This window comes from Periplaneta americana, chromosome 1 (genome assembly GCF_040183065.1).
Source record: "Periplaneta americana isolate PAMFEO1 chromosome 1, P.americana_PAMFEO1_priV1, whole genome shotgun sequence".
Taxonomy (NCBI): Eukaryota; Metazoa; Arthropoda; class Insecta; order Blattodea; family Blattidae; genus Periplaneta; species Periplaneta americana.
Window position 1 is genome coordinate 210504280 of NC_091117.1, and position 14405 is coordinate 210518684.

Consider the following 14405-nt stretch of genomic DNA (forward strand, 5'->3'; position numbering starts at 1 on the left):
CTGACATCTGTACCAGAGGTTCTGAGTTCGCCTCCCGGTACAGTAAAATTATTATTTTTCTATTTTAACTTTTACTTAATTTATTAGTTTAAATGTGAAATGGCATTTGTTAACAAACTTCGTTATGCCTGCCTTGTAAAAATATTATTGGCCATCACCTGTGGGCTATTAATAGGTGAGACCTGGCCTGTATAAACAAAAATACTTGTTTCACATCCTAAAAAAATCGGGGTGTGCAGACCTCGGATTTGTGCGAGGCAAGGGGGGGGGGGGGTTGTGTGTGTGTGTGTGTTTTTTTTTTTTTAATTTATTGAGAACATCAACTGCATGCCCCATTACCTAGAAATATTACATGCGTTATACTGAACAATTTACACGTGTTATTACAATATTATGCTACAATTTCCTTTTTTCATAATATGAGAGTTGAATTTACGCATCACCTTAACTAATTTTAATCCTCTACTTATAAGCTTGAAATTTCTATATACATGCCTTGGGTAATTTGTGTGTGTGTGTGTGTGTGTGTCGATTCTCCATTTCTCAGTTTCTTTTCACAACTCGTTATAGTTTATCTTTAAATGCATACACATGTCACTGCATCTCCCTCCCCCGTATGTGGTGCCTAAGAAGTTACGTCCATTTTCGGCTTTTCTCCTTCAAAATTCTCTAGAGCTCCTTCAGTGACCCAGAGTGAGACAAATGGCTAACAGGCTTGGAGCTCACATACTCAGTTTCTCTCAGCCCCGAACTCCCTTTGCAAGGATGCGTTTCCGCGTACCTCTTAAATGTCTCCTCCCATTTCCCCTCTCTTTCAATTCAATTCAATACACGTGTCACAGTATAGTGTATACAGCAAATACAGAGCAAATGCGACAGATTCTACGCAGCCTGGTGAGGTATGTGGTAGGCTGATCCATGTCAACTGTGTGTGGAGCACACTGCTGTGCTGGGAATGCTGTTTGAATGGGCCTGCTTTAGAAGAACATTACAAAAAGAGAATTTCATTTTCTATTTGAAATATTATATTTCATATTATTTTATACAGTGAAGACAAAACCAAATCCAGCAGACTGGGCGGTTGCTGGAAATAAACAACGTAAAGAAAGGTTACTGTCATGGTTAATAGATGGCTGCTGGTCACCAACTGACAAGTCTTGTAAACCGAGTCAACATCGAGTAGTTGAATATGAAGGCTATGATGGATTTTATAACAACCTTGCTCGACCAGACTTGGGTGCTATAGGTATGTACAGTTTTTATTATCAGTTGACCTAATGTAAGGTCCTCTAAATACATATGTATTTACCCATCTACTCACTCACTTTTACATCTGTCCATCTGTGCATCCATATGCACCTTTATGAGTCACATATCTGAAGTTCAACGAAGCAATTAAACTCAGATTAGTCATTCACTCAAATAAACATTTTTCTGATTGTTTAATTTTAAAACATTGAAATACCAATTTCTAGTTTTTCTTTTTGTAGGATGGCATGTTTATTTACTTATTTGTTTAAGATTTCTAATCTGAAGTTCTTCCTAATGTATGTAATTTCAAAAACAAAGATTTCGAATAAGAAGTGCGCAATTCAAGTTATATGCATGCAACAGTAAAAGATGTCAGTAGCCAAGTAGTTCCTATTTACAAATGTATCCAAGTAAAATACATTAAGTTTGTCTTAAATCTTATTGTGACCATGTTAATTTAATTAATGATCTTCTTCAACTTGGTGAGGTTGCCAAAGACAAAGAATGTTAAACATTTAAGATGTGACATTAAAAATGTCGTACAAGAAGTTTATTTACAACTAGCCGTACCCGTGCGCTCCGCTGCACCCGTTAGAAATAAATATAAAGTAATTACATAATTAAAATAGGACATTTGATCCAGGGAACATTCGTGTTTGATAGAAGGATAAATCGTTTAATATGTTACTTAATTTAAATTGCATCCAAATAATTAAAATGCGATCATTTTGGTCCAGAGACCACTCATTGGTGCAATGACAATTCCTTTAACTTTTTTCTAATTTTTATTACATGCAACCATAGTTTAATGAACATTGACATCATTTAGATTTAATGTGTATACTTTATTTTACTTGTTATAGGTTTCCATTGAATTATGGTAATAACTTAATTTTAACTCTTGTTTTCTACATATTCAGTAAATGGCGTTTGGCCCACTATGGTTCTGAACCCTTCAAATAACTTAAATTATATTATGTAATATTACATATTATATTATATTATATTATATCAGAAGTTACTGTAATAACATTATAGCATTATGTCCATCTAGAGAAACTACACTTTCCAATGGTGAAATAATAATTAATTATACAAATCGGTTAATTTAGCTTCCGATATTACTTCATACAAACACAGAAACATTTTCTGTAGGCTATCTTTCATAGCTTTCGATTGTTGCTGTCCAAGGCCCCTTATAGACGAAGTCATTTGTTCTTTATTTATTTATACGGCCTTAGATGGCAGTTATTTTAATTTTAAAACTCATTTATCTCATTAAATATCAGTCCTATCAACATTTTTCAAGGAATAAAACTTATCGCAAATTATTTTTAAAGAAACTTTTGTTATGTAACATAGCCTAAAATCTAAGTTACAACGAACATAATTTATATTCCAATTTTCATCGAAATCCGTTCATACATTATCGTGTGAAAAGGTAACAAACAAACATACAAACAGACAGACAGACATACAAACAAAAATTTCAAAAAAGCGATTTTCGGTTTCAGGGTGGTTAATTATACATGTTAGGACCAATTATTTTTGGAAAATCGAAAATTACCAGAAAAATTTCGGCTACAGATTTATTATTAGTATAGATAAACTGAAATTTACAGTAGATAATGTTTACAATAATGAAAATTTGCACTACGCACTGTTATAAAACTGTTACAATGTAACACAGCACATTACTAAAAATAATTCATATTAAACATTATTATTATTATTATTATTATTATTATTATTATTATTATTATTATTATTTACAGTTCATAAAGTACTTACAGGATAAAAAACACTCAAATCTATCTTCGGACATCACTGTATTCTGTTTTAATAATATATTCAGTCTATTGTAATTTATGAAGTATCTTTAATGATAGTCACGTTTCACGATCTGTACCAGACAAGAGAAGTAACTGAATTTTCTTTTATATTTTTATAATTTTATTTTATATATATTACTGCTCACATTATGTTTAAAGTTCCACAGTCCTGTTACTCAAGAGAAAGGGATAACTTAAATAATTTCTTGTGTCTCTAGACACTCCTCTTCTTAGACGCTGGCCAGCAGCATATAAGGATGGTGTGTATGAACCTTCCGGTTATGATCGTCCTAATCCATTGGACCTCAGTGATCAGCTTCTCAAGGGCGACATTGGTTCCAAATCAAAAACAGGAAAAACTGCATTACTTGTATTCTTTGGTAAGAGTTCAGAAATACATTGTCCATACAATTTATCACATTTGTGTGTTCTTTATTAATGTTTTTATCGTGACAAAGTCGTTTGAAACATCAAAATTGAGATTTCATTTATAAGAATTTAATATTCTCAAAATAAAGTCAGCATCAAGAAGATACACTGTACAAATTTCTACACGTTTTATGCATTTCACAATTTTATTCAAATCATTACCATGTTACCAATGACATTTTTATTTGTAGTATATTTTTTTTAACTACAGTTTACAATACATACCTACAGAAACAAAATCATATAGACCTACTGTGTACCCTGAATTGTATGAAATTATATTAAAATATGAAGAGTCCACTGCAAGAATGATGGATGTCATTTGGAATATTTTGTAGGAGAAGCGATTGAAAGTTTGAAATGCTTAGCGCTCAAAGCTTAACTATGATTTTCTGATCACTACTGGACAATGACTATCAGTGTTAATGCCATGTAACTCTCTATGTACATTCTATATGTCTTAAGCTATGCATCGACAGTCTTGGTTCATTTTCGACAAGAAAGTGACATCCATCATTCTTGCAGTGGACTCTTCATATACAATGCTTTCCGTCCATGGTCCCTATTCAGTTCGGAAAATAGAATTTTTGCTAATATCGTTCTTTCACCTTTATAAAAGTGTCCTCAGATAATTCCCAAAAGGAGATGTATTTCAGTTTATCCCAGATTACAGCACGTATTCCTAAAACTATTATAGACAGTGTGGATGTTGCAAAAAGTGTAGGAAAGAGAATGTAGGGAATCCTGCAGCCAAGTACCTGAAAGGGAGATACAACTTTTAGGGACATTGGAGCTAGATACAACTGTTAGGGACATAGGAGTACCAATATGAAATAACGTTAATAGGAACTTAACAACAACATAAAAAAGATATACGAGTAATCACATAAAGGTATGCTTAGACGCTCAGCTGGAGTAACTGCCTCCTGCACTGGATTTTTTTTTTATATAATTTCCAATGTTATGCAGGAGACCAACAAATTGCGAAAGTGTCATTTGCTTATAGTTTTAATAAGACTCTGTATTGGTTAAGCTCATCTTCGGAATCAGATATGATAATCTCCAAAGTTTTAACGATCATTGGAGATAGGACAAAGCCACCAATGGCAGGCATGTCTATTTTGCAATTTTCTGTGTTGATTTTTTCCTCCTTTCCAAAGATAGAGAGTAAGTATTTTCCGTAAATTGAAGACAGGCATTGCTTAGTTGTATGTATCCTAATGAACACAAACCAGCAATTTCAAGTCGAGGAATTGTGAACACCAGTCCATGAAGCTGGGGATCATCAGTGCGGTTTTAGGCGTAATAGATCGACTATTGATCAGATTTTTTGTATTCGACAGATAATGGAGAAAAAATGGGAGTATAAGGGTACAGTACATCAGTTATTCATAGATTTCAAAAAGGCATATGACTCGGTTAAGAGGGAAGTATTATATGATATTCTTATTGAATTTGGTATTCCCAAGAAACTAATTCGATTAATTAAAATGTGTCGCAGTGAAACATACAGCAGAGTCAGTATAGGTCAGTTTCTATCTGATGCTTTTCCAATTCACTGCGGGCTAAAGCAGGGAGATGCACTATCACCTTTACTTTTTAACTTCGTGCTAGAATATGCCATTAGGAAAGTTCAGGGTAACAGGCAGGGTTTGGAATTGAACGGGTTACATCAGCTTCTTGTCTATGCGGATGACGTGAATATGTTAGGAGAAAATCCACAAACGATTAGGGAAAACACGGAAATTTTACTTGAAGCAAGTAAAACGATCGGTTTGGAAGTAAATCCCGAAAAGACAAAGTATATGATTATGTCTCGTGACCAGAATATTGTACGAAATGGAAATATAAAAATTGGAGATTTATCTTTCGAAGGGGTGGAAAAATTCAAATATCTTGGAGCAACAGTAATAAATATAAATGACACTCGGGAGGAAATTAAACGCAGAATAAATATGGGAAATGCGTGTTATTATTCGGTTGAGAAGCTTTTATCATCTAGTCTTCTGTCAAAAAATCTGAAAGTTAGAATTTATCAAACAGTTATATTACCGGTTGTTCTGTATAGTTGTGAAACTTGGACTCTCACTCTGAGAGAGGAACATAGGTTAAGGGTGTTTGAGAATAAGGTGCTTAGGAAAATATTTGGGGCTAAGAGGGATGAAGTTACAGGAGAATGGAGAAAGTTACACAACACAGAACTGCACGCATTGTATTCTTCAGCTGACATAATTAGGAACATTAAATCCAGACGTTTGAGATGGGCAGGGCATGTAGCATGTATGGGCGAATCCAGAAATGCATATAGAGTGTTAGTTGGGAGACTGGAGGGAAAAAGATCTTTGGGGAGGCCGAGACGTAGATGGGAGGATAATATTAAAATGGATTTGAGGGAGGTGGGATATGATGATAGAGACTGGATTAATCTTGCACAGGATAGGGAACGATGGCGGGCTTATGTGAGGGCGGCAATGAACCTTCGGGTTCCTTAAAAGCCATTTGTAAGTAAGTAAGTAAGTCCATGAAGCATTGTCACGAATGTCACATCATTGTGAATTCAGTATAACTCGGCTGACACACACTGTAAATTTCAATTACAACACCTATTACCAGGGTCTCAAAGAGAGTGAAGATGAACAACAATCCAATGAGTAGGGAAAGAATTCAGTAAGTAAAATGATTAGTAGGCTAATTTGTAGTAGTTAATAACGGAGAAAAATTCGCTCTGGCACCAGGGATCGAACTCAGGACCCTAGTTCTACACAATGGATGCTCTACCACTGAGCTATGCCGAGGCTCAATCCACAGCACCAGTTCTAATCGTTCTCCTTTTGTTTTTTTTCTCTTTGTGGCATTACTCCATGTTTGACATATATTATGTCATCACACAAGGAGCGCACTCATATGAGTGACTTGTACGGCTGGGATCCCACAGTTTATATGCACTGTTAGACGAATAATCTATGTAAAAATTCTTAATTTTTTGGTCATACAGAATTATCTGTTATTGTTATAATAATTAGTTAATAAAAAAAAAAAGGTAAAAAAGGTAAAGGTATCCCAGTAACATGCCATGAAGGCACTTGGGGGGCATGGAGGTAGAGCCCCATGCTTTCCATGACCTCGGCACTAGAATGAGGTGGTGTGGTCGGCACCACGCTCTGACCACCTTTTACCCCCGAGAAAGACCCGGTACTCAATTTTATAGGAGGCTGAGTGAACCTCGGGGCCGTTCTGAAAGTTTGGCAACGAGAAAAAATCCTGTCACCACCTGGGATCAAACCCCGGACCTTTCAGTCCGTAACCAGCTGCTCTACCAACTGAGCTACCCGGCCGCCAATAATTAGTTAATAATGGAGAAAAATTTGTTCCGGTGCGAGGACCCCCAGAACGATTCGATCCAGTGTTGTGGATTGAGCCTCGGTGTAACTCAGTGGTAGAGCACCCAGTGCATAGAACTGGGGTATTGGATTCGATCCCCTGGTCCCAGAGCAAATTTTTCTCCCTTATTAACTAATAACAACCATAACAGATAATTCTGTAGGACCAAAAAATTAAGAATCTTTACGCAATTTGTAGTAGGAGAAAATGCAGTAGGTAAAATACTAGTAGGACAAATGATCAATAGATGAGATGCTGTAGATAAAGTGTCCTGAAATTCTGACGGTAAGATATACTGTATTTCTGTGTATGTGCCATATTAAATTCATGCTTTCCATTATTAATCACTATTAAACAAAGTACAATTTGTAACTGTTTGAATTATTTTACCAGTTAATCTTGATTCCTGAAGTTTGTTGATATTAATCTAGATTTCATGTAGCATTTTTAATAGATTTTTACCCATTAACATCTGAGGCTTATTTTGTGAGATATGTTTAACAATGTTTGGTTTACAAAGTTAGGTTGTTAGCTCAACATACAACCCCCTCACTTGCTGTAGGAGGATCAAGAATGTTCTGTAGGGATTTAAGTACTCCCTTAACTGATAGAGCCCAGCTTCGAGGTGCTACACCTTCCCCTATCTGCTACAGTCGTCATAACTGTATTGTCCATAAGTTACTACTTGAATGTGGGAGTAGAATTGTTGGAAGAGATGTATGATAATTGCAGATGCCATTACTTAGGATTTAACAGGATATACATATCAGAGTCTATGTTGGGCAGACAGATGATGCAGTAAAAAACATATTTGGGTGTAACTGATGTAAAAGAAAATGTGTTCATGAAAATCTTGAAATTTTTTTTGTCAACTTCACAGTACTTCCTTTTATTATGCTTCTTATAACGAAAAAGTAAAATATACACTGTACATCCATGGATTACAAACAAATTTACTTGAGACGATTTATCAAGGCAGTTCCAAATTCTATGTTACTTTCTCATTATATCATTTAGAGAATTTCACGAAAATACTTTGCACATGCAAGCTTCTCACCATCTTCAAGAATACTCCATTTTGAATCTTGCGTACACTACTTTTAACACTTGAATATAAGTAATTTATTAACTAGCGGACTTCCTCTTACTAGTGTTAATTATGTAAGTTTGTGCAGCTTACAGCTGTTTCGGTGCTTCATCACACCATCCTCAGAGCCTACTAGTTCTCGGCGTCATCTCGAACTTCTCTGCCTGTTATGTGGGTGCGTTTGATTGTTGAAAGGTGTTGAAAAGTGGAGTCAAATAGTGTGTGTGTACTGAAATTGATCTGTGTGTTGAGAACACTAGAACAATACGAAATATACAAACACACTAAAACACACCCCGATCAAATTCTCAACACACAGATCAATTTCAGTACACACACACTATTTGACTCCTTTTTTCAACACCTTTCAACAATCAAACGCACCCACATAACAGGCAGAGAAGTTCGAGATGACGTCGAGATCTAGTAGGCTCTGAGGATGGTGTGATGGAAGCATCGAAACAGCTGTAAGCCGCACAAACTTACATAATTAACACTAGTAAGAGTAAGTCTGCTAATTAATCAATTACTTCAAGAATACATTCATTTGTTGCATCTAACGTAAGTCAGTGTTTGTTGGGATGAATTTAGTTTAGATCAGGTGTATTCCTTCTAAGCTGTGTAAATGCAATAATCATACATGGCCTTATCATTTTAAATATAGAAGCCTGTAATATTACAGGATTATTATTAAGAATCTTACACGGGAATGGTTATAATAACTGGTAAAAAATAGCACATTAATATTTTGTTTATTATTACAAATTAAGGGCAGCAAGTTGTTGAAGAGATATTGGATGCCCAAAGACCAGCATGTCCTCCAGAGTACTTCAACATCAAGATACCAGAAAATCATTCTTACCAAACAGAACATCCTAAGCACAGTGTGATTCCTGTGTTAAGGACACGCTATGACATGCGGACTGGATACTCACCAAACAATCCCCGCCAACAGGTAAAAATATATGGTATATCTCAGATATTAAATTGCACAGTTAAAAAAAATGCAACATTTTACAAAACAAATTAGTTTATATATGCATACATGTATGCACTGGTATTTATTTATTTATTCGTTCATTCACTGTTAAGCTTAAATATCAACTTTACCACCTGCAGCGGTCTTTGAGGGCTGTCCTTCCTTAAGGAGATTAAAAAATAACTTAAAAAGTTGTAAATAAAGTGTAAATTAAAAAAAAGGTATGTTACATTACTTAAGGTACATGTATTTACTTAGTCTGATGAGTTATTCCCCTAGTTTGAAATGTTGTTGTTGTTGTTTTCTAATGCCAGGCGTTTGACAATAAAGTCATTTGACCTCTTGCACTCCAATATTTTTCAAAGATATTATCATGGTCAGCCACTGAAGCACAGATTTTGAGGTGTTCCAAATCCATTTCTTGAGTTTGAAATGTAAATTAGTTTAAAATAGCTTGTAAGAGAGTCTTGGACTAGAAATGTTTACAATTAATATTTGAGGAGAAAAATTCGCTCCGGTGCCGGGATTGAACCCAGGTTCTTTTTTTTTTTAATAGGTTATTTTATGACGCTTTATCAACATCTTAGGTTATTTAGTGTCTGATAATAATGCTGGTGATAATGCTGGTGAAATGAGTCTGGGGTCCAGCACTGAAAGCTACCCAGCATTTGCTCATATTGAGTTGAGGGAAAACCCCGGAAAAAACCTCAACCAGGTAACTCCCGGGTCCTTGGTTCTACGTACCAAGCCCTCTGCCACTGAGCTACGCCGAATTCAATCCACAGCACCAGATCGAACTCTCCTCCTTCAATGTTTTCCTTTCCTATGTTGACATTTATGTCCAATGTCAACTCCCATTATACTAGGGCTACACTCAGCTGAGTGACTTGTTTGGCCGGGATTCCGCAGTTACATGTACTGCTGGCTGTGAGAATGTTATGGATTTATTCATTTATCCTACAGAATAATATCTGTAATACTGACAATTAATATTCAGCGTAGCTCAGTGGTGCTGTTTGTTTTAGAACCAATGTTCTTCTCAAATGTACTGGTACTAGAAACTTAGGAATTGTTGGGATGATACCTTCTTAGACTTACACTGCATTTCTTTCCTTGTACATCAAATGATGTTCCTTCAGCATCATATTTTCCTCTTAGTTTCTGTGTACGATCCATATATCACATATAATGTACTATTTAATTTTGTTAACTGGTGAAAATGTGTATGATTTTTCCTTAGGCTTTGCAAGTTATACATTTACATTTGCCTTCTTCACTTCTTCCTTACAGCTGAACGAGATTACACCATGGCTGGATGGTGGCCTTGTCTATGGAACAACAAAGGCTTGGTCTGATCATTTACGACTGTATTCAAATGGAACTCTGGCTCCTCATGGCCTACTAGCAACGTCACATGATGGGCTATACCCTGATTACAACAAAGCAAGGCTACCAATGGCAAATCCACCACCTCCATTTTATCACAGTCAATTCAAAACACACCATGAAACACTAAAGGTTGAGAGATTTTTTAGTAAGTACCTATATTTTAACAATGCACATCTTATGAAACTGTGATTTTAAGGCTCTCTACTCTATAGAGTCTGTTTTAATGAAAAATAACTGCTGCAAGATATTTGAAGTGAGTTTGTCGCACATACATACATACATGAGATTCCCAGAAATACGAGAAAAAAACATGGGGTGCCTAGGTTAAATTTACAAAATCAGTGAGGTGTTAAATGCTTCTTGTCTATGCGGATGACGTGAATATGTTAGGAGAAAATCCACAAACGATTAGGGAAAACACGGAAATTTTACTTGAAGCAAGTAAAGAGATCGGTTTGGAAGTAAATCCCGAAAAGACAAAGTATATGATTATGTCTCGTGACCAGAATATTGTACGAAATGGAAATATAAAAATTGGAGATTTATCCTTCGAAGGGGTGGAAAAATTCAAATATCTTGGAGCAACAGTAACAAATATAAATGACACTCGGGAGGAAATTAAACACAGAATAAATATGGAAAATGCGTGTTATTATTCGGTTGAGAAGCTTTTATCATCTAGTCTGCTGTCAAAAAATCTGAAAGTTAGAATTTATCAAACAGTTATATTACCGGTTGTTCTGTATGGTTGTGAAACTTGGACTCTCACTCTGAGAGAGGAACATAGGTTAAGGGTGTTTGAGAACAAGGTGCTTAGGAAAATATTTGGGGCTAAGAGGGATGAAGTTACAGGAGAATGGAGAAAGTTACACAACGCAGAACTGCACGCATTGTATTCTTCACCTGACATAATTAGGAACATTAAATCCAGACGTTTGAGATGGGCAGGGCATGTAGCACGTATGGGCGAATCCAGAAATGCATATAGAGTGTTAGTTGGGAGACCGGAGGGAAAAAGACCTTTGGGGAGGCCGAGACGTAGATGGGAGGATAATATTAAAATGGATTTGAGGGAGGTGGGATATGATGATAGAGACTGGATTAATCTTGCACAGGATAGGGAACGATGGCGGGCTTATGTGAGGGCGGCAATGAACCTTCGGGTTCCTTAAAAGCCATTTGTAAGTAAGTAAGTGAGGTGTTAAATACTTTATATTGCATTTATCGAAGTTATTCATACAATTCTGAATAAAAACAAACTAAATTTCATATAAATGTTCATTTTCAGAACTGGGAAATCCTCGAGGAAACGAAAATCCATTTCTGCTAACATTTGGTATTTTGTGGTTCCGTTGGCATAATCACATCGCACATTACCTACATAAAACACGTCCAAAGTGGAATGACGAAAAAGTGTACAACGAAGCAAGGAAGTGGGTTATTGCTTCCCAGCAGCATATCGTTGTTAACACTTGGTTGCCAGAGTGGCTGGGAGAAGAACTCGATCCATATAAAGGTTTAGTTTAAGTTATTTTTAAACCTAAACATCTATTTCGCATTATTTTCATTCCAATACATTTACGTATAGCATTTTTAAATTAACTTCTCAACATCATTTTGCAATTCATTTTGATTAATTTTCAGAAAAGTCTATGATATATAATACGAATATTTATTTTCAGTCAATGACTTTACTATTAATATATGTAAGGTGCAAGTCCTTACATTACATGATTTAATATTGTATGAACGTTTTCGTCGGTTTCATACCAACATCATCAGATACAACATTTTATATAGCAATATCATCACTAACAGGTACATATGTCTTTACAAATCAAAATACATGCTGCAAATCAACAACATAAGACAACCTAATATTAAAATACATCGTCGTATACAAATGATATCCATAACAACTTTGAATAATTAGACTCAAGTCCACACCTGTGGAGTAACAGTCAGCACGTCTGGCTGCAAAACCAGGTGGCCCGGGTTCGATTCCCGGTTGGGGAAAGTTATCTGGTTGAGGTTTTTTCCGGGGTTTTCCCTCAACCCAATAAGAGCAAATTCTGGGTAACTTTCGGTGTTGGACCCTGGGCTCATTTCACCGGCATTATCACCTTCATCTCATTCAGACACTAAATAATCTAAGCTGTTGATAAAGCGTCATAAAATAACCTACTACTAATTAGACTCAAGGCACAACCTCAGTCTATATATTATGACGTACTGACATCTAGAAGGTGAAAAGACGTCCAGTAATGATAAAACAAGAATACGAGTACGAAAAAATCAGTTACCGGTAACATAGTTCAAAGACTGTAATGCATCACTTCACACAATATAGTATACAGATTTCATTTTATTTTTTATTATTTTATCAGTGAAGACCTGCAAACATATTTGTATAAGTATTGTAATCAGACGTGTGCTTTTTAATCATTTGACAGTAGGGTGTAGTCACACAAGTAAGACACATTTATATCCTAATGATGTTGGTTTTTATCAGGTTTTTGTCATATTGTATGCTTATTAATATAGCCTATATTGTATTTTCATTTGTAGAGACATATGTACCTGTTAGTGATGATATTGCTATATAGAATGTTGTATCTGATGATGTTGGTATGAAACCGACGAAAATGTTCATACAATATCGTCGTGTGAATGCAAGAACTAGGTAACTCGAAAGTTGCATTTTTTACTTACCTCTTTTATAGCATAGCAAAAATCGCACAAAATGTAATGCAAGAACTTGATAACTGATCAAACGATACCAGCGACATCTATTTTCCAATATAACAAATAGGTAAATGAAAACGAGACATATTCCTTAGTGCAAGTAAATAGGCAATGTCACAAAATATGAAAAATCAAGTTACCTTCTTGCATTCACACGACGATATTAAATCATATAATGTAAGGACTTGCACCTTACATATATTAATAGTAAAGTCACTGACTGAAAATAAATATTCGTATTATATTATTCTCAACATCAACTTCATCACAACCATGACCGCCATTGTGTTACTTTCATAGTTTGTTTATTCGTATTTTCATATCGATTATTACATTGCTTATTATATTACAGAATACAATCCTAGTATGGATCCACAGATAGACCAATTTTTTCAAGCAGCAGCCTTCAGATTTGGCCATACCCTTGTACCTCCAGGTAAGCATTCTAAAGAATATTAGCTATCAACTTGCGAACCATACAAGAATCTTCATTGAATTAATATTTTCTTAATATTGTAGATAAATAGAAAAGGATAAAGACAGAATAGTACATTATGCAACGAGCCTATAATGGTAGTAATTAAGACGCGAGTATGTTTATGAAACGAGCGCGAGTTTCATAAATTTTCATACGAGCGTCTTAATTACCATTACAGTCAAGTTTCATACGACTTTTTATGCTCGACCATATTTCTAACTTGAAATTATTCATAAGTATTCATGTTATTCTTATCTGACTGAGGAGCGGAACTGACCTCGTGCAATACCTCGTAAATTGTGAGATGTGCGCAGACGCGAAAGTATTGATTTTTTCCGAGAAACAAATGTCGACATTGACCTTGATATAATCTAGAGAGTAAAATAAACATTAATCTTGATATAACCTTGTAATTGAATTAGACATTGAAAAACGAGATGACAAATTGAATTTATTTGAATATTATTTACAATTAACGCTAATTATTATAGTAACAGAACTAGTTGTCTTTCAATTGCATATCCGAGAATAATCGATAATTTGCGCTTTCATATTGCTACGATGGTATTTTCTGATTGGTGGAACACCTGAACTTTAATGAATAGGTGTACTTTAATAAGGTCCATTAAAGGGCTACTACCAGGTGTATAATTGCTACATTTCGGCATGGTCGAGCATAAAGGTACAATATGTAATGCGAAAATTCGATATTATGTATTTCATTCATCAGCATATCACATGGCTCCATATAACAATAAGCATACGAGGCCTGTCTAAAAAGTATCCGACCTTAATTTTTCCCGCGTAAAGTTGTGATTCTAAGGCGGCGCCACT

At 35.3% G+C, this 14405-nt stretch overlaps 1 protein-coding gene across 1 annotated transcript in view; it reads left to right on the forward strand.

The window, feature by feature from the left end:
• The window catches only part of LOC138707455 (dual oxidase-like), a 78660-nt gene that overhangs the window by 11165 nt on the left and 53090 nt on the right, over window positions 1-14405 (forward strand). Inside the window, exons 3-8 of the mRNA XM_069836932.1 lie at window positions 1049-1246; window positions 3302-3463; window positions 8751-8935; window positions 10250-10493; window positions 11637-11864; window positions 13446-13529. Coding sequence (XP_069693033.1) covers window positions 1049-1246; window positions 3302-3463; window positions 8751-8935; window positions 10250-10493; window positions 11637-11864; window positions 13446-13529 — 1101 coding nt within the window. The remainder of the gene's footprint in view (window positions 1-1048; window positions 1247-3301; window positions 3464-8750; window positions 8936-10249; window positions 10494-11636; window positions 11865-13445; window positions 13530-14405) is intronic.